General features: G+C 43.6%; 1 protein-coding gene across 7 annotated transcripts in view; it reads right to left on the minus strand.

Moving 5' to 3' along the window:
- The window catches only part of GRHL2 (grainyhead like transcription factor 2), a 131,025-nt gene extending 113,544 nt beyond the window's left edge, over nucleotides 1-17,481 (minus strand). For 3 of the 7 annotated variants that reach the window (XM_059723837.1, XM_059723839.1, XM_059723838.1), the window contains exons 1-2: nucleotides 17,224-17,481; nucleotides 1,928-2,117 (exon numbers count right to left, since the gene is read on the minus strand). In XM_059723837.1, the coding sequence (XP_059579820.1) occupies nucleotides 1,928-2,117; nucleotides 17,224-17,243 (210 nt within the window). In that variant the 5' untranslated portion in view covers nucleotides 17,244-17,481. Of the gene's footprint in view, nucleotides 1-1,927; nucleotides 2,118-15,704; nucleotides 16,014-17,223 lie in introns of those variants that run through there. The other 4 variants (XM_059723836.1, XM_019495793.2, XM_006267650.4 and 1 more) reach the window with 3 other exon arrangements.
- Between the last annotated feature and the right edge of the window lie 4,145 nt (nucleotides 17,482-21,626).

Consider the following 21,626-nt stretch of genomic DNA (forward strand, 5'->3'; position numbering starts at 1 on the left):
AGACTGTCAAACTCTTGAACACCTTCAAGAGCAAACTGGATGCTCATCTTGCTGGGATCCTATGAACCCAGCTGACTTCCTGCCCTTTGGGCAGGGGGCTTGACTCGATCTTCCGAGGTCCCTTCCAGCCCTAATGTCTATGAAATCTATGAAACTCAGCACTGCTGTAAAAACAGGTACAGTAAAATCCCCATTATCTAGCATTTGAGTAACTGGAACACTAACAACTGGAATTTCCAACCAGCCAGCCAGACACAGGCAGGGGGGGGAAGGGGAAAAGTTTGCATGCGGCAGCCGCTGCCGCCACCCACCACCCTGTGCTGTAGGTGCTCTGCATGTGGTCACCACCACCCCTCCCACCCCTGCTCTGCATGTGGCCACTGCCACCCCCCCCCCCCTCGGCCCCCCCAGCTCCGTGTCCAGCCAAAAACAGTCAACCTCAGGTAACGAGCATTTTTAGATACCCAGCACCCCCCATTCCCCACTCATGCTGGATAACAGGGATTACTGTACAAGCCTCACTGAAGTCAGCTCTGGAGGTAGCTTTATTGTCATCAAAATGATTTAAGAATTCAGTTTAGACAAATGGGTATTGAAATCAAGTCTCATGCCTTGAAGCTCAAGACTTAGAACAGAATTTTCCCCTAGGTGCAACACTGAAAAATTGCTAGCAGCAGTATGTGGTTTTTGCTTTGACTTCAATCGAGGGCAATAAGCAGGGTTAAGGTGTTAGCCATAACCATGCTCAGACATGAGAGAGAGAAACAGAAAGAAATAAGCTCTTTGATTAAGATGCTAGACTGAGACTCAGATTTATGTCAATCATAGCTGTCACACATTGACTCTTGTCTGCCACTGATTAAATCTCTTAAGTCTCACTGTGTTCCAGCTTCATATAAAGTATGATCACTTCTGTTTAATTCTCTTCTACCTTGCATCTAGCTTGTTGTCCATTTAGCTTGCAAGCTCCTTAGAACAGGGACTCTCTCTTATTATGTGTTTGTAAAGCTCTTGGAAAAAAGGGCCCTGGATCCTACTTTAGGATTCTAGATCCAGCTGAAATACAAATAAGAGCCATCAGGGAGATCATGTCGTCAAAGAGTAGACAAAGAAAAATTTTGGTTTGGATATGCACAGACAGACATACATCTCAGGATAAATTACATCGGTTTTGTATATGAACGTAAATTACACTAGGCTCAGGAACAAACAGATGCGCAGCTATCCCAAGATAGCTGACTCAGTGGGTAGCTGGTGTTCCCTTGTCAGTATGTAGTAGTAGAGTGTGATAGGCTGTTTATACTGAGCAGGCAGTATTCCTGGGTAGATGCAAACAAATTAAACAAACAAGTATCATTTACAATAGTAGAGATTTATTCCCAATTATTTTAGGAATTATTCTCTACCATATCACATGAATCTAGGGGCTTGCATTACCACACTGCTACTTTTTTTATGCCAGCCTAAATATTTAATCTGTCCGTGCCTTTTAGTCAAAATGATCCATGAGAGCACCGAAAAAAACCAAAAATAAAACAAACAAAAAAACCCCCTCCAAATGAGCATTGGCCTCCTAATTTCTAAAGGACACTCCTTTCATATCAATATACAGAAAGCTTATATAGATTTCTACAGAAGCTGTTTTTGACATGAAGAAAAGTAAAAATACTGGCCTAAGGAAAATGATGGCTGAGAGCACATTTATGGATTATAATTTTATTTTTAGGTCTCAAGAGAACCAAATCAAAATGCCATAAAACTGCCTACTTAATATGTTAGAGGAGCGTAAGGACCATGTCCACTGGAAAGACAACACAGATTCTTAATTTTGAAACTTGTTAACTGATACAACTCCCTTCCTTCATGCTTTCAATAACAGGTCCTGATAGTTAGTACAGTGGGAAGTAATAATAACCAAGGAACCTACTTTATAATAATCATACAACAAGCCGAGAGCAGCAGCACTGTCCTCATCTCCATTTATGCTCATCATAGCCTTGGTGGCTGCTGTCAAAGGATTCTCCAAGTATGATTTCCAAGCTTCATCTTCGCTTGTGTAGGCTCGTCGAGTATTGAATGGAGTGTCATTTGGCACTAAGGCCACAAGTCGTTTGTTACTGTAAAAAACATGAAGCATGCAATGGTCATTCACCCAGGATCCTTCCTTTTGAAATCCATAAGCCATCTTAATATTTTCTGTTGCCTGACTTTCAATTAAATAAAGTGAAATTAATCTAACAATGCCAAGCAGATTCTCTTACTATACTTTGTTACATCATCTATCTATCTAAACAGATATCCTCAGACCATAATAATACACATCCACATTTCCAGAAAAATCAAACTTGCATGTATCTGTACACCAAGGATGCGTATACTTTCACCCTGTAATGTACTTAATATATAGCTCTTTGTGGAAACAATTTTCAAATAGATTTTGAAAATAATATTTCCAGACAATTTTGCATTAACATTTTATTAACTTACATCCAAGTCCCAAAATCAAAATGGAATTAATGTGATCTTTTGTCTAGGCTGAGAATTATGGTCACAGGTATGGTCACACAGTCAGAAGCAAAACCACCATAAATTGTGATTTGCTCTAATGCCACTTGCCATTTTTTTTTTTTTTAAGCTGGTGTAAACTGAATCTGAAAAACCAAACTCCTGGGTTCACCTGTGCATGCCAAAGGGTTTGCACTGATACAGCTATATCGATTGGCTAGGGACAGAAATTAAACATAAACCAGTATAACCAACCGGAAACTGATTCAAATCTGTAACACAACAGAAGTTCAGTGCACATAAACTAGTTTCGGACATCTTGAAAGCAGTTTAAGATAAATCTGGATAGATGTAGTATCAGATTTAACTGACTGATTTTAAACAGGTTTATTGAACTTCTGTCCCAGATCTCCTCCAGACTCAAGTTAACTCACAGTCCCCCAGCATCCCAAGATGCTTTGCACCTCCCCCACAAAATGCCTCTTACACAGGAGGTGGGCTAGTGTTGGCCCAAGCTGTCTCCTCCAGCCCAGCAAGGAGGCATGCTCTAGCAGCCCCCAGCTTCTAGTCGGGGCCACTGCAGGCATGTAGCTGCATTTCCAGAATCAAAAGTGAATGTCTGTTCACTTGTTTATCAATTCAATTTATGCAGCTTACACTAACTGGTGAAGACTGAATCAATTCAGCCTCGGGCTTTCCGACTGTCTGTACTTAGTCATTGTGCCTGCTGACTGCTAGAATCTTCAGAAAAGGCCTTGGTTAATGTAAATAAGGATAACAATGCCTGCCTTTGTGAAATGCTTTGTGATCATATGGCCAAAGAACTACATACATGATTTGTATAATAATGACAGTAATTTTCATGTCTGAAACAGAACTTGTAAAGAAGTGTTTAAAGTAGATAAAAAGAGGGGTGTTCCAACTGGGCACTGCAGGCACTCAGTCCATTTTACCATTGAAAAAAAGCATCCAAGTTTGTTTTCAATACATGTCCCATTAAATATTTATCAGTCTTCTGAAAAAGAATCAAATGAGGTAAGCTGACTTAAAGCCAGCCAGATGTGTGCTCTCAATTTTTCTAAGCTATTTACTCCACTAGCCTTACTTCTTGTGTTTGAAGGGAAAAAAAATCCCAGGCTTACACATTTCTGTAAAATATGCTTATTTTTATCCTTATTAATTTTTCTCTCCTAATTAGAGTCAGCCTACAGTCCTGACGTATGAAAAACTTCAACTTAAGTTAAAGTGACACTTCTGTAAATTAGTTTGGAAAAAGTAAAAATTGAATTCACAATCCAAACAAAGATTTCCCGTCCTCAAATTCACCTAGAATGTATCCTGCCACACAATTTTCAAGTTACAGCAGTTCAACTGCTCATGAAAACAAACTGCACATTGAACTTGACTACTGTCTGAAAGGGCTTTGCAAAGTGCATTTTCCTGATATACAACTAAGGTTTTTTTGTTGCTTTTTCTTTTTTTTTTTTTTTTTTTTGGGGGGGGGGGGGGTTAGAGATTATCATCTCTACGGTACACAGCACTGTTTACGTGCAACTTTGTTTAATGAAAAACAAAATAATCTATCTGGTACATGAAGTAAAGTTTTATGAGCTGTAGGAGGGAACATTTCATAGCTTCATTTCACAACAGCCAGAACAATTAGAACTCATATAATATTTTGCTTCCATTTCAAATATCTTGATTGTAAGAAACGGCTTTCATTTTTGCAGTGCCTTTCCATGATCCCCTGACTTTTTAGACTATTAAGAACAATTTTTTCCCACATTTTCATTTGTGCAATTAGTTTCTTATAACTGTACCAGTGGAAAACAACAAATTTGTTTACAACAAAAGTGAAAGATGCCAAGAATACAAGGTCTGCTCTCCTTTTCGACACTGTATTGTTAGTGACCCTCAACCTGGATTTGCAGTAGCCTCCTCCTTTGTGCTTAAGATGTGAATAAAGCCTTGTTCCAACCCTGGAAGAGACACTTCTCTTTAACTGAGAGGAAATTATTCCATGCCAGGATCCTTCTTTCTTGAACAAAACTCTCCTTCAGCCAAACATGACAGTTTCACAGCATAGGCAAATGTTCATCATGAAACACACAAATACCACACGTTCTTTTCTGTGGTCATTTTAGCTTGTGCTCAGAGTTACAAGGGTTCTATCATCTGTCACTTAAAATTCTCACATTTGGCAGCCTTGATTTTATGGTATGAGCGCTACAGGTTTATTGCAAGTTGTGCCTGTTTAAATTTGTAACACTCATCTGAAGAAATGCCAGAAACTCAATGGAAGAAGAATCAGCCTCTTGCATTTGAAGTTAGTTAAGAACTCTACTGTAAAAGGCAGCAGAAATGAAAGTTCTCTCTCAGAAGTATTCTAGCTATCATGTTGGAGGGTGCTCAAATATTGACAGGATAAATGCTTTGGAAATAGCTTTTAATACTGGTAAGAAAGCAGCCAGGGATAGTAGAAACTGCCAGCTGCAAAGATCCATAATCTTCAGAGTCTTCTCTAAAACAGAGAAAACTTATCTTAAGCCTGTGTTCTGTTGAATCTGTGTCCTGTTCTAAAGTCTGTGTTCAACAGAACACATTTTCTCCAGAACATAATATCTCTTATTGAAAAAAAATGCAGTGCATTTTCCTCTGGTCCTGGAACTGGCCTGCAGAATGCATTATAGACATTCCATCCAGGAAGAGCACACACCAACTGCTGAAACTTCCTTAGCCTGATGAAGGGTTTTTGAAGCCGAAAGCTTGCTTAATAATTATTTTCCAACTATTTGGGTTGGTCTAATAAAAGATACCAGATTCACCCAAGGAACCTTGTCTGCTTACAGACAAAGGCACTCTTGTTTTATTTAGCCTAACAGACTGAAACAAAAGCACTAACAGAAATAAAAACTTACTTACTCCACTGCTGCAATCAGCTCAGCATGGAGGTAAATGGTCAGGCTTAGTCATCATCACTTAGCATTGCTAAGCATTTCAACCACTAACTATTGTATCAGGCAAAAAGCAGAGAGCCTTATATAATGAATTCAGAATTCTCTATAAAGTATCTAAAAGGGCAGTGTCTATAAAATGCCACTATTTCCTGCCTTCTTCCCAACTTCAGACTAACACAGCTAACTACCTCCTTCTATTGCATCAGAATCAGAGAGCCACACGAAAACTCCAGTATTAAAGATATTTTTATATGGGGGTGGGATGAGGGATGAGGGTGGTGAAGTTGGACATATTTGCTTAGCTATAAGGTAGTCAGAAAAGCAAGTAATAACAAGAAAGGCAGCTTCTGCCTGATCTAATGATCAGAATACAGTCCCAGGTATCTTGCATTGCTAAGGTAGGAAAAACTCAAACTGCTGCATCTTGACTGCTATTGTTAACGCAACAAAGCTACTGGAGGTATGCATCTACATCCTACAACCATAGCTTTACTTACATGTGCATGCATATACTAATAAAGTTAGGGAGGTCTGCAGAACCCTAGCCATTCTAGCCATAGTAGAGCTACAGTGTAGCTACATCTCCTGGCTCCAGGGTTACCAACTATCAGTAAAAATAAATAAATCAGGCTAAAATTGGCTGTCAGTAAAGTCTGTAAAAAAAACAAAACAAACAAACAAACAAACAAACAACTTTAGCTGTCAGTTAAAACACTAAGCAGCCACAGATTAACTGAAGCTCTGACAGGCAGAGCAGAGCAATGCTACCCGATGTTTGAGTGGGAGTGTAACACCCTGCAGGGAATGTTCTCTCAGCCATATGCTGCTGCTGTGTCCCAGGGTGCCTGTCATACTGCTGGGTCACAGGTAGCCTTCCTTAGTGGCCAATGCTAGGACAGGAGAAGCAAGGCTGGTTAGGGTAAAGCCGGTGGGTAGGCTGGCAGGGCAACATGGTGCAGGGTACAGTTGGAGGCATCAGAGTGCAGGAGTGAGTATAGGGCCCCTTTGGGGCAACAGGATGCACAGTGTGAAACCATTGCTGCAATCAAGCAGGATTACCAAACCAATAACTTGTTTACTTCAAACCTTTTACTGACAACCAAAATTTTCTAACTGTGGTTAATGCTAAACCCCTCAATTTGAATCCAATACTTTATGCAAATCTTTTAGGTACTACTGGGTACATCTACATAAGCAATTAAGTTAAAGCAATAAACTCCAGCACAGTTTGTCACCGGAGAAAACAGCTCTCTGGTGCAGCATTTATACATCTGCCTGTAACTGCAGCAGTTAAGAGCCAGGACGCAGCAGCCCCAGGCTAGCAACAGGTACAGGGAGTCAGCCCCAGACTCCAGGTGGCAGAGGGGCTGGCTGGGGCATGAGAGTGCCAAAACTGTGAAGCCATGTGGCTGATCCCTGAGCCTGCTGCCAGCCTGGGGCTGCACTGCCCCAGCTCCAACTGCTGCAGCCCCAGGCTGGCAGCAAACTCAGGGGTCAGCCACATGGCTCCACAGTTTTGGCACTCGTGCCCCAGCCAGCCCCTCCACTGCCATCCAGAGCTCAGGGCTGACCTCCTCTCCCTCCGCCAAACCTGCTGCCAGCGTAGGACTGCAACAGTTTGAGGTGGGACAGAGCAGTGACAGGCTGGCACTTGTCCCCAATAGCACTATCCTACAGTGGAGTAAATTAGTTTACCACACCCGAATTCCAGGACATGTGTAGATGGTGATGCTTTACTGAGGAGCTAATTAGTCAACTCCACAGTAAAGCACACATGTAGATGTGCCCACTTTGTAATAATGGGCATTTATAGCAATACACATTGAGGGGCAAAGATTTCTTAGCGCGAGACAAACTTTCAAATGTAGCTCACCTGATGAACAAGGTCTTACATTCATAAAAGCTTTTCTACCTCTATCCCAGATATGCAGTTGGTCCAATAAACAATAATCACCCACAGGAATCCTTGCATCTCACAACTCCTGGACAGTCGTGGCTACCTCACTCGAACACCACCTTAATAAAGCCACATACCATTTTTTTAAATGGCAAAGAGAATAAGACAGACAACTCTCATGAATGGAGTCCTCTTATTATGTACATAGAATTTGCCTTCACAAGCCATATTAACAACATGCCTTAACCTTGATCTATGGACTGGGGATTTTTTCAGCAGCTGTAGGAACTGTGCAGATCTTAGCTGCTCTGCTGCATTTGCCAATGAGAGCAAGGAGGGAAAACCTAATACAGAAAAAAATACATAAGAAATACGTTTTGGCCACAAAGGAGAGCAAAGTGGCAACTTGGTGACTTAAAAAAAAAAAAAAAAAGATCTTAATGATCCTAGAAGAAATTGCTGGCTCAGCAAAATAAAAATTCAAGCATCTCATTTAAGTACCACTATACATTCACCTTAAAAACAATCACCACTCAGGGGCGACGCATACGGGGTGCATGGGCATACACATATACCCCCGGAGAGCACCAGTGCACCCCTTGTCAGGCCATGTTCCCTGTGTAGCCAGGGGGCGGGGGGCAGGCAAGAGCACCAGTGCCCCACCCTGCGAGTGCCCACCAGGGAGTGCGGCCACCAGCAAAAGTGGCCACACCGCTTCCGGAAGTGGCACAGCAACTTTCACGGTGAGCAAGGTTGGCCCCCTCCCGACCAGGGGATCGGCCGCAGGGGACCCCCCACCTCCGGCCAGTAAGATCGGATGCAGGGAGTCCCCCCCCACCCCCCCCAGTTGCTGACTAGTGTCGGGGGAGGCACGTGTCCCCTCCAACTCAAGAGGCACCAGACACCCATGCTACCACCCATGCTTTTGGGATAGTAGCAGATATTAGTAATTACTGTACCAACAATATGGATCTCAGACTTTTCCACTTTTCTTGTCAGCCTTCCTCCTGTTCCCCAATTTCCTGTACATGGCCACTTCTATTCAGTCAATGAAGAGTATGCAAATACCATGAGGTTTAGAACGACTGAGGAAGCTTTATGACAAAAACACCAGGTCTGCCTAAGAACGTGGTGTTGCTTAAGGGTGCCCTTTGGCATTGCTGGAGGGTCTTTCTTGCTTTTCTATGAGGGTTCTTTCGAATTTAGGGTTGTATTTGTTGGGAAGAGGGAAAGAAGTTGCGTAGGGGAGGGAGGAAGAACAGTTCAGCCCTTCTGTAGGAGAGGGGTAAGGGCCTGAAAGGGACAGTGGGACAAGGGGACAGTGAGGAGATGTCCACTGGGGATGAGACGGAGCAGTAGGGGTGAGTAGAAAGAGGTTTCTTGTAGCTAGATGGGAGTGTCAGTTGGGAAGCATGACTGGGATTTGTGGAAAGGCTTGCTTGCGTGGGGATTTGGACAGAGGCAGTGGCTAGGGAGGAAGAAGGGGAATTGGAGTTCCCAATTTTTGGGGTGTTGTTTTAGGAATCCTGTCGTGTAGAGGGGTTTGTTTATTACAAACCTCTCTACACCTTTTGGAAAGGACAGGACATATATTTAATAAAATAAATAATTGCAATTACACAGTCCCCAGCATAAGTCTTCATAGCCACATGCCCACGCCACTACCCTTTAAGATGAGCAGCCAAAAGCAAACGGGAAACAGACATGGAGTCTACCCTGTCCCAGGATCAGGTTGTCAGACTCGGGTCACCCTCTGTGTCTCCATGCAACGCACACAAAGAAAGTTCCCCCATTATTGCAGTGCGACTCATTAACAGAGAGAAAGAACACATAGCTCGTGTCCTCCCTAACAGGCAGAGTCCTATAAACAAATCTCATCCCTCTTCCTGCCCCTGCCACTGGACCTGGATTTCCAGGATTTTTTTTTCAGTTCCTGCCATCACTTGGCTCTTGTTAAACCCACCATAGTCCTCATGCAAGACTCCAGAATGGGAAAGCCACCCAGCACTTCCTGCTCCCTGCAAGGTTCTTCTCAAAGTGAATACGATGAAAAGGAGAAGAGGCTCAGCAAAGTAAAGCACGGGGAGGAGAAGGGATAGAATTAGGTTATTGAAATAACCATTTCTAACTCTTCAGTTGCCTACTTTCATTCCAATGGGTAGAGATGGAAACATGCTACTGTGATCATCTTTAGGTAGGGAACAGAATGCTGGCCCAGATTGGTGGCCCAGATTGGTGAGAATTTTGGTGAAGACATGGTTGTGAATGGGAATTTTTTTCCTCAGGTTATTCCATGCACTGACCCAGCAGCAAGGGCTGTCAGCAGGTGTTCCTAAATCACTGATGGAAATGGCCAAGAATGGGTTGCATTGGGTTGTGCTCTCCTTGTTGCCACTCTTGGCACTGTACCTAAACAGAGTTCTATTCCCCTCTCTTTCTGTGGCTTTGTATATCCAGTTTTTAGCTCATGATATAGAAATACATCAATATAGCATATATCACCGCTCTCTCCTATTTTCTAATTCTGCTCTAACTGATATAAACCATGACTTGCACTAGTTCACCATCTTACCCTGGTTCTCTGTTGCCCGCTCTGCTTCAGCTCCACTGGTGCACGTCACCATTTGCAGGAATATGCTTCCTCTGCAATAGGGTTGTGACCAGTGTAGCTACCTCAGTGGTTAAAGGCCAACACCTCTGAGTAGAGCTGGTTGTAGGAGATTCAGCTTCTCTTGACAAATAGCAAGTGTCCATCCCTAGCATACAGGAGCCGTATCACAATTAACAGCAGAGCATTTTGCTGCCTTCTTCCATCTTACAGAGGAGGGGAAGGCCAGTCGTGTTATTTATATTTACACTGTTTGTCTTGTTTTACTTTCCTATCCCCACTGAGTCATTATATGAGTGCACTTGATTTAATTATTTTATTTCAGTAGCGAGATTAGGCCTCTCAGAGTTGCTTCTGTTTCCTGGCTAGAGGTTTCAACAGCAACATGCTTGATCTTTGTGCATAATGCACATAAGACCTTTACTTAGTTGGGAGTTTCTCAGACCTGTTGATCCTTGCTGTTCAGGTGTGTTGCGATTCTCTAGACAGATGTGATTATATAACATAGGTGTGGATCTACCATATTTATAACTGTACCTCAAACGTGTACAGTTTGGAGGATACAGCATAGTTTAACTAGAGACACACTCCAACCTGTCTAAACCAATTTAAATCAAGTTGATTTAGTTAAGCCACCACAATTTGCGAGTGGATTGGCTTATATAAATTTAATGCTAGCTAAAGTAGCATACTTTCATCTGTAAATTTACAGGCAGAAGGTGGGCATCATATTAACCATCAAACTAAAACCACATGTCCACACTGTTCATTTTACATCAGCTTAAGTGGCATTTGTAAATATATAAATACAAGTTAAAATGCTATAACCAGTTTTAAACCTGCATACGGTAATCCATATAAAACTGTGCTGTGTTAAGAAATAAACAAATATGCATGAATCAACTGATGCATCTCAAGCAAAACTAAGGAAGTTATTCTCCGCTCTACTCGCCATTGGTGAAGCCACAGCTGGAGTACTGCATACAGTTCTGGGTGCCGCACCTCAAGAAGGATGTGGAGAAGCTTGAGAGAGTCCAGAGAAGAGCCACTCATATGATTTAGAGGCCTGAAGAGCAAGCCATACAAGGAAAGGCTGACAGATATGGAACTGTTCAGCCTAGAAAAGAGAAAATTTTAGGGGGACTTAGTGGCAGCTTACAAATATATCAGGGGAAAGCATCAGGGGCTAGGCAAACAACTACTCACCAAAGCGCCCCAGGGGAAAACCAATAGCAACAGTCAAACTCCTAGAAAAAGGTTTCAGACTGGATATAAGGAAAAACTTCACGGTTCGTGTGACCAGACTTTGGAATCGACTCCCAGCGGGGGTGCTGCATGCACCTACCCTGGAGATCTTCAAAAGGAGACTGGATACATACCTTGCTGGGGTTATTTGACCCCAGCAGTCTTTCTTGCCCAGAGCCGGGGGGCTAGATCCGATGATCTCATGAGGTCCCTTCCAGCCCTATACTCCTGTGAATCTGGAAGCAATCTCTAATTAAATTGGTACAACTTTGTATGTGGATGAGACCTTTGCTAATCTGGAAGGAAAGTCCCGCTTGAGTGATAGGTAACTGAACAGAGGACACTAATGAAACAAATTTGAGTACAGTATGTAACAGATCAATGACAGCAACCATCAAGTAATGCTCCTTTGAAATAGGTCCAAAGCCTACAGCCAAGTTTCTAAATTTTCTCCAAGCTTGAAAGTATGTGAAACTGGGCCTCTAAAATGGACACAAATTAAGAAAATAACATAAGACAATGTCCTCACTATAGTCCTGACTTTCCTTGTTCAGTCCAGCTCTACTCAATACATATTTGTGAGTGGCAGATAAAAAAAAACAACAACAACATAAATATGCCATCAATTGGAAACTTTAGAAATGACAATAAAATGTGGACCTTACCTGTATAGAGCTACCTTTAAAAGCTACAAAGAAATATAACAATGTCCCCAGCTAAACAATCCATGTAGTCTGATGCCTTGTCAAAGCTAATGCTTGGGAGGAAGATGCAATGTCTACATAACAAGCTTACTCTCAATCCTGCAGACATGTAGGTACATGAATAACTTCAGAGAAAAGCAAAAAATCAGAGTATTTAGACTATTTGAAAATTAGAGGCAAAACAATACCAGACCACTTGCTCAATCTGTAGCCCTTTACTGAGGCAAAACTCCCATTAGAGTCTCTTAGTTTGCTGGTAAAAACTGTTAGTTTTAGATTTGCATGCAATTCTGCAGCAATTTTCCTTTTCCACTATAATGACAAATCTGAACAAGATATAACATGTCAAAAGATTAAAAGTAATTATATTGCCTGTATTAACTTCTTGGGGTTGTCAGGGGAAGGGGGAGAAATGTAAAATATATTTTGAACAGATACTCAATTGTAAAACAGCCTTTTAGAAATTCAGTGTCATCTAAGTAAAGGATTTTTTTAAACTTTCCTCACAAAACTGAAATATTCTTAAATTTGTACCACTGATAAAATATCAAAATAAATAAGGTATACATTAATCCTGAAAAAGTATTTTAATTATAATGAGCTACAGAAAAATGCATTTGACACAAAAAGAAAAATACTAAAGAGAAAAGTCTGAACTGAGGACCACCCCCCATTGTCAATCGTCTGTCCCAAATTAAACTTTTAAAGTACCTGTATGGTTTCAAATAAAAGTTTGGTTTAACCTTTAGTTAAAGACCACTTCTAGTTAGCAATCAATTTTTACTGATCCCCGAGTAATTACAGAAATAACTGTTCCCTGTCATGGTAGAACAGTATTGTGTGGCCTGTCTTCAAAGAATTAGAGGCTATTTTTTGACTCTGGACCATTAGCTTAATTCAAAGCCTAATGGAGTCAATAGGAATATTTCCATTTACTTCAAAGAACTTTGGATCAGGTCCCATTTCAGTCTCTGCACTCTGCTTCTTTTAAACAGAAACATTAAATTATTGAATATACACCTTGTTTTGGCCACTAACTTGTTGTTAAAAATCACTAAACAGCAATGAAAAAGCTTCGTGGATATTTTGCATTTTAAAGCATGACCCCAACATTCTTGTTTACTCAGCATTCTGAAGTTAATGGGACTGTAATAATAACTGTATTGACAATGCAGATCACCAAGAAGGCTTTTACTCTGAAGATGTTACAATCCTGTGGAAGGCACAGATATAACAGTTCAGGCTTTTGGGAGATAGGACTTTCCCAATATAAAAATAGTGTTTCCCCCAAAAATTAGTTTACTGGAAAAAAAATATATATATATAAATTCTGTAGTACTGAAGAAAGTACTGTGTTCTATTACAAAACCTAAGAAGTCGGCGGATACATTTCCTGTGAGGGAGAAGTTAGGTACATATTCATGAGTTACACGTATGTTGCAATATTTGATTTCCCCACGGCTCACACACACTTGTGGTTTAATTAGTTACGTCTTTCAGAACCATTTCTATTCCTCCTTATGTATTTCATTGCACTAGAGATAAGTAAAATAGCATATCTACTCCGCAGGGACAGAGCTAGTTAGCTGTTGTCTCTTATTACTTGTTATAGCTTTATAACTGGTGACTCAAACAGTAACATGTATGGAGAGTTATTAACAAACTACAGATTCATTCAGTAATGAATCCCAGAATCCCAAATCAGCACTCAGGGAGCTGCCCTGGTCACTTGTCCCTAGTTATAGCACTGCTGAACTGGACTGATATTTCTCAAAAAACAGCTAGAGGTAGCAGGCAACATCCTATCCCATTGGTAGCAATGAGGATGAATTTCTCAAAGCAGCCAAAGTACAACCTGCTGGCCCACCTCCACAGTCTTTCTTCAAAGCAGAGAAGAGCAAGTGTTCTCATCAGTGCTTCTTCTCTAGTAGTAAGTGCCCTTCAAAAATGCTTCTTTCAACTCAGCTTTGTTTTTAAGTGTGGCCACAATCTCCAGCCCTAGGAAATGGTACAAGTATAACAGCAAATCATACCCACTAGAGACCTTGATTCCTTGCAACTAAACCCAAGTTCCAAATTCTGTGAGGTACTACACAGTGCTCAGAAAATGACTGCTTAGCCACTTGGTAAATACTTAAGATACTTTCTGAAGGACACCAAAGTTTCCACATTTAGCAGACTGCAAGTTCTGAGTACCTAGGGCTGCCCCTGGAGTGGTAGGATGCTCAGCACATCTGCAGATCAGACCCTCCGATTTCTCATGCTAAGCACTCACAGTTTAGGTAGTCAAAACCAATAGCTGCTGCTGAAAAAAAAGAGTTTGGCCTAATATTTTACAACTAAGAGAATAATACTTTACCTAATTGTAACTTGACACCAATTTAAGAGGGAAGGATTTAGGCCTTGGGTGGAAAGGATTAAGAGCTGCCAACATAAGGGAATCTGCAAATCAGAAAAAAAGCTCAGGTAATTACCCTATTAAACGTCCTAATTTAAAGGTAATGGAGAAACATACACCTGAGAAAACAGATTAAAAGTTTTTTACCACATCCATGAAGGAATTCAACCACAGACACCATGATGGACTAGAATGCAGTAGGACTGGCAAAGAAACAGAGGGGAGGTATCTTGTCTCCTCTGTTCAAAGGCTGAATAACCCTGTGGTTCATGTTAGGGAGTCTCATGAGTAACTGATGTCCAGACCAAGTTCCTGTGGGCTTTGTAGCTGTGGACAATTACCAGCATATACTGGAGAACAAGCTTTGCTTTCAGCTCTTCCAACTGCTGAAACATCCTGCTTTAATGGTATTTGCCATAGAGATCTTAATGGCTGCCCTATATTTCCTTTATAGGACCATGATAAATCTGCCCCCCTATGAACCTGTTAAATTCATTAGAAATTGAAGCTCTAATTCTTCTGTATTATAAATGCACGTATGAACACTGATCTGATGATCTACAAGTGACACACTTGCTGTAGAATAGATTAACAGTAACAAGTTCTTGAATAGAGAGGAAATCCTGGAACTTGTGCATTCTACAGCTGAGAGACTATGCTTCAGAGCATCTGGGGAAAGAAAAATTCTACCCAGGCCACACAACCACCATTACTGCGTCCTCAAGGCTGACTTAGCTCCTCTGACTGATAGAAGCCACATTCTGTTCTTTTAAATCTGTAAAAGAAGCCAGGCAGGACAGGATCTAGGCTGAAGGGTGGGTGAGAGAGAAAGAATGGGGTTTATTTTTTCCTTACTGTGCCTGGTTTGGCACTAGAATCAAATCCTTCAGTGTTATCACAAAACAGTTGGCATGAGAGAAAGCCACTGGATCCAGGTGTTAGCTCACTGGCCCTACTTCCCTGCCACAGCTGAATTCTGGTTTAAAGGGAACACCTGTGAAGCTGTGCTGCGCAGAGGGTGCATGACTTCAGGTGGGCTAGCACACAGAATAAAGCATCTTCCATGCCGCTTATGCCTAGAAATTAGGATTGCCTTAATGCAAAAAACACACACATCCTGTTACACTGACAAGAACTAGCTGATAGAAATAATGAACTTTCTACCTTGTCATACCTGTGGAAAGATTTTTTTTTTTAAACAAATAAAAAGGAGATACCGTATGGAAGAGAATAATGTATTATTTTCCAAGATTGGTTTTACACTAGAGGCAGTTGTAGAACTGGAAACTGATTTGAAAAAAGCAATGATAAAAAGAAGAAACCTGTTAGCAGAAACAATAAAAATAACAACAACTCTTCACTCAGTCTTGCCATTAAGAAACAGCACTACCTCCTTGTCAGCAGCCAGCAACTCTCCTCCGCTTTTGGTTTCTTTCCCTGTACCTTAGGATCTTTCCACAGGTTTCAAAGACAAATTGTGAGCAGACATAGTTACTGAGGAGAGCCGGTATTGTCTGAGGTAACAGCCCCCAAAATGTCTGAGTCCTCCTGGTGCTCCCCAGCGTGGCTGGTGGGATAAAGCAAGGGGGCTCCCGGCTCCACCACTGTGCTTCCTGAGGCCTCCACACATCCTGCCTCCCCTCCCTGCCCCTGAATATCCTAGTCCAAATCCCTTCGGGTCGGGGTCCCCTGCGACTCGAGTCCTGCCCCTCCCCGGCGAGGCTGCCCCCGCTGGAAGTTGTTCCTTTCTCCAGGCCTGGCGCCTCCTCAACCCACGCGCCGCTTCGTGCACGGCCCCCTCCCGCTGAGCCCCGGGGACACGCGTGCCCCTGGGCCCTTGCTAAGCCCTGGGTGGCTTCTTCGGCGGCTCCTCCCCCGGCCCAGCCCGGCGCCTCCACACGCGCTCTCCTCTGCCCGCTCTGCAGTCCCCGCCCGGGGTCAGGTGGCTCCTGAATCCGGCTCTGCTGCCAGCTCCTCCCCACCTGTTTGCTGTCCCCAGCGGAGCCGCCAAGACGGACCGCGCCTCCCCGCAGGCTGGGGGCATCGTCCCCACCGCCACATCCCTCCCGCGCCCGGCGGCCCCTCCGCCCCGGCCCTGGCCCCGCTCGCCCGCGCGGCGCACGTGTGCGGGCCCGGCCGCACACACCGGGCGGTGGGCAGGGACGTCCCAGGACGGGGCTGCAGCGGGCTCCTTGTTGCCGGTTCCGGGAGTGAGGAGTTCGGGGACGGGCCAAGCGGCGTGGCGCAGCGCCGCGCCGGCCGGGAGCGGGGACGCGCGGGGCTGGGGGCTGTGCAGTGTGCCCGACGGACGCCCCGCGGGCGGCAGCGCCGGGTTGAAGCCAGCCCGGGGGCATCGCAGCTCGGCTTTGAGCACGGCCCCGCTCCGCCCGGCCGCGGCTGCTGTGGAGCCGGGCCCCTTCCCTCCGGCAGGTCCCACCGAGGGCGCGGGGCAGCGCGAGCTCCGCACGCAGCCAGGGCCCCGGGCGTGCCCGGAGGGACACGGCGCCCCCCGCCCGGTGTACGGCGGAGGGAAGAAGATGGCCGTTGTGATCCAGTATAAAAGCTCTTTGTTGCACCAACACAAAAGCCCAGCGCACGCAGCACTTTCCGTCCAGGGCCTTCAGCAAATGCAGGGAGCTCCCGTAGGCTGGGGTGAACGGGGGGTCCCCCAACAACACCAACAAAAAAAAAAGGAAGGGGGAAACTCAGGTAAAAGGGGACAAAAAGTGCGGGGCGAGAGGAGGCAGCGCAGGCTGCAGCCCCGGGCGGAGCGGGCAGGCAGGCGCCCGCCGCCCGCCGCCTGTTCCCAAGGAGGAAACCTAATCCCAGCAGGTCCGCAGCCACCACCAAACACAACAAACCAGTCGGGCCGATGGGCCCGGAGCAGCAGCAGGTCTGTGATCACTTACTTGTCCGTCTCTTGTGACATGTTTGATCCAATGAACTCTCTCCCCTTTCCCGGTGCCTCAGTCTCTCTGGGGAAACTGGACTTTCAAGTCTGTGCAGGTGAAGGTGTGTGAACGCCCGGGACGGCAGAACCAGAGCTACTGGTAATTCCGCTTTCCTTCCCCCCGCTACCTCTCCCGCCGCCGAGGAGGTCGGACAGGTAGAGCCCCCTCCCCCTAGCTGCGGAGAAGGCCGGAGCGGGAAGCCGCGGCCCCGCACCCCACAGGTAACTTTCTCAGGAGGAGCCGGATTCTTGCACTCGAGGCAGGGCCGAGCCGCGAGCTGATTGGACGGAGGCACTCTCAGGTGAGCTGCCATTGGCAGAGGCGCGCTCAGGTAAGGCCCCTGCCGAGCTCCAGGTAAGTCAGTGCTCGGCGGGGCTGGCCCGGGAGACCTGCGAAGAGAGCTGCGCTGGGAGAAGAGGAGAGGAGAGCTGGTCTGGTCCGGTCCGGTCTGGTCTGGTTCGGTCTGGGTGAGATCCGAGGTCCGTGCGGGTCTCGCCTAGGCCTCGGCCGCTCTGAGCGTGTCTACACCACGCTAATCCTGCTCCCCGGTGCAACAATCACCTCCCCAACCTGCACACCGCGTGGCGAGGAAGGCTGACGCCGCTGCTTGCAGGGAGAGGAAGGTTCCCGGCTGACTACCAGTGTTTATTGTCCTCTAAAGAGGGCTGGTTGGCAGCAGTGTCACTAATGCTACCCGATGGACATAGAGGTCTGTTCCCTAATGGCATCTCCCCTCCTTCAGCCTTTGACCACAAGATCTGCAGCCCTGATCAGGCCAGAAAAGGGCACGGGAGAAGTTCTGCTTGGTTAAACATCACTGTGCAAGCTTGTTTGCACCCTGGGAGAGGTGAGCAGCTTGCCTTGGAGCTTCTCCCAGCCAAAGACTTTTAGAAGCATCCAGTGCTCTAGTCACCTCAGCCCCACACATTGCTTGCAAAGGCAGCTGCCCCCAGTCAGCGCCCCAGCAGCACCTGCTGCTGCTGGTTCCCATGCCACGTGACATTCCCAAAGGGAGCAGATTGACCAGGGTGCTGTCATTCTTGCAGAGGCAGGAAACAAGAAAAATTCTGCCAGCCTCGAACAGAACTGCACATGGTTTGGAACAACCCAGTTATAAGCCCGTGGCTTTCACAGCAAAGAAGACATATCACCAGGAAAAAAGATCCACCAGGGCAGGAACAAACAAATACAGCCGGATTTTAAGAATGACTAATAGCAGCTGGTGTGGGAGATTTGGCACCATCTCCTAGGCAAATTCAGTGGTCCTAGGGGGAAAGTAAGAACACTAGAAAGCAAAGCTTGTTGTCCTGCTTTATAAACATAAACTTGTGAGAGCCAAAACATGCTATAAAGCTAGGCCCTTATATAACATCCTCTTCCACAGGGAAGAAACCTTCACCTGCACAGACTTGAAAGTCCAGTTTCACCAGAGACTGAGACACCAGGAAAGGGGGAGCTTGGTCTTATTTCACAGGAGGATTCATTAGGTGAAAAGTGTAAATGGCTTTTTGAATCCTGGTATCCTTTAGTGAAAGGCTCCAGCTCCTCTTTAGAAAGTGAAGTGCATGAGATTAAGTTCTTCCTAAAGCATTTTACAGCCTGAATTCAGCATCAACCTTGTTCATACACTGTTTTTTAGTTTTATGAAGGCGTTTATTGAAGAGGGTGTTCATAGAAATAGTGAATGTTTCCAGCAAGTATTATAGTAGATTCAGCTCTGTTCATTCTCTGCAATTACAATAGCAAAAAGGCTTCCAGGAAACCAGCTGGGGACAAACCTGAGACTAAGGCCTTGTCTATATCCAAAAATTACTAGCCAAATTCAGTTAAATCAGCATAGGCCAGATTTAAGTCAATTAAGTCCACAGAACAATTTTCATTAGTTTCATAAACTTGATTTAGACAACTGATTTTTAGATAAAAACTACTGAAACCTGAAATACAGACAGGGCATAAGAGTTATTCACCCACACAGGAAACAGAAACAATACTTTGTAATGTGTATTTCCAATCCAAATTATCAATGCAGATTGAATTCTGAATAACAAATGCTGGCAATAAATTGTGCATTCTCCTGCCCAAAATGTATTCATAAAACTGCTTCTATAAGTAGGATAACAAATTAGAGAAAACCCAAAGTCCGGACAAGCAAAAGAGAACATGGATTATTCATTACAGCTGACTCCTTTCTAATAAGAAATTCTGGTGCCACCATAATAAAACTGCTTGAGCCTCCCAGGGTGTGGGTCTTCAAAAAAACAATAAATTATGAACACTAGCCTGATTTTAGTCCATGAACACTGTTACTGATTGCAGTGTGGCCAGGATTTCACCTATTGGGCCCAGAATATTTTTACATGATTACAAGGAAGGCAAGGATTTTTCTGGCCCATTTCTTTTCTTGGACCAACTACATAGTTGGGATAAAGTTAGACAAGCTTTTGAATGCAAAGCATTCTTGAACATAAAATAAGCCCATGATAAGGGTGGCCTTCCTTTCCTTTTTTATTTTTGTATTACACTAACTTTTCCGACGTGATTTTCATTATCCCCAACGAAGTCTGTAGAAGCAGAGTAAGGCCAATGACCAGCACTTTTGGACATCCAACCTCAGATGGAAATGCTGACATTAGACTTTACAGGAAAAACATTTATCTGATCACATCTGCAATTCTGGATCAGGCCCAGATTGTAATTTAAACTGAAGTTTGTTGTCCTTGTGTTGGGGCGCAATACGAAGCTGTCTTTGGCAGTCTGTTCTCAGGAGATTTCTTTAGAGTGACCTAACCTGGAGACTGAATATGTTTCCACCCTCACAAACAAAGTGGTCCAAGGTCAAAGCTCATGGTAAAGGTGAAAAATAATAGGTTAGTGTTCCCTCCCATTTTATGGACATTCAAAATAATTATAGTTATCTTCTCTATTCAGTTTGGAGTTGTTGGGTAAAAGAAAATGTACCCTGAAAAATACCAGGTTTCTTTGGTTGCAGGAGGTTTTCTGCTCAAAGCAGAAGACTGAAATCAAATTTTGTGTGTGTTGCTTTCAAGCTAACTGAGCAGTCAAACAAGTTCTGTCTAGTACAGTCTTCTGCTCATTCTCCACAATCTGCAAGGTCTTTATAAGTTATATTTGTCTTTGTCACTGAAGTGGCTGGAAAACCAGTTAACAGTATTTTCCATCCAGACCAAATCTTGTTCTCTTATACTATAAAAACAAGCCATACCTTGCATAAAGGCAATGGCTAAGTGGTCTATACTTTAAAATCTATGGCTTGTCTGTGGAGCCTACAGAACAATTAGAATGACAGTTTTATTTACTGTTCCAGTCAACCACTGTTTTTCATACTTTGTGTTGGTTTGCTGGTTTGCATATCAGCCGCTAGTTTTGCTACGGTATTACTGCCGTAAAGAGCCAGCACAGAATTCAACTGTCTATGACTTTCTTACCTTATGTTTGCATTACTTATTTCATTTACAGATAATATTTGTGTTGTTTGGACTTGCAGGTACTGGCTGGAATACACAGGACATGCAAATAAGGTTTAACTTGGGTTACTAATTGAAGTCAGTACCTAAATTGGTTTTGAGGGAACTACAAAAAGACTACCAGGTAGATGGATGTTAAAGATACATATTTATATCCAAACAACATTATAAAGTTCAGTGAGAGAACAGATATTGGACAACTCCTTCTCTTAGTATGAAAGGATTACTGTATTTTTGCTTGCACATTGCAATATCATTGTCAGCTGCTGATACAAACTGCATGCAAGTTCAAAGGCAGTTGCCTGCCTACTAATTTTGTGACTTGCACAATATAACATTAATCCTTCCTATAGATTTCCCTTTGTAGTCATCTTCTGTATTGAACTTCTTACTGACATTTTATTTATGATTATTTTGTCCATGTTTCTTTAAGCCACATATATAGATTTTCATCAGTCATCTGAGGATCAAGGTCTAACTCATTAAGTATACAGATAATTTTAGCCTAGTCTCTGTGACTGTTTGGGGTTTTTTTTGCCAGACAGAATAGTGAACTAATTTTTTATTTACTATAATAACTATAATAAAAAAAATTAAAAACCTAAGTTAAAAATATAACTTCATTATTTTGATGTTTTCAAACAAGCTCTTCAAGATGTATGTTTTCCTAAGATGCAGTATCCATGGATCTGTTAAACCACACAGAAACTCTGCAGTTTGAATTCAACAGAATGATCTGCTTACAATCTGTTTAGCAACTTCATGCCCTTTAATGTTTACATATCAGATGTAAGTGCAGAAATGCGATGCAATAGAGGACCACAGATCATCAAATATTTCCTAGCTATAGGACAAGATATGAACCTTTGCTATTTT

This window comes from Alligator mississippiensis, chromosome 3 (assembly GCF_030867095.1).
Source record: "Alligator mississippiensis isolate rAllMis1 chromosome 3, rAllMis1, whole genome shotgun sequence".
Taxonomy (NCBI): domain Eukaryota; kingdom Metazoa; phylum Chordata; order Crocodylia; family Alligatoridae; genus Alligator; species Alligator mississippiensis.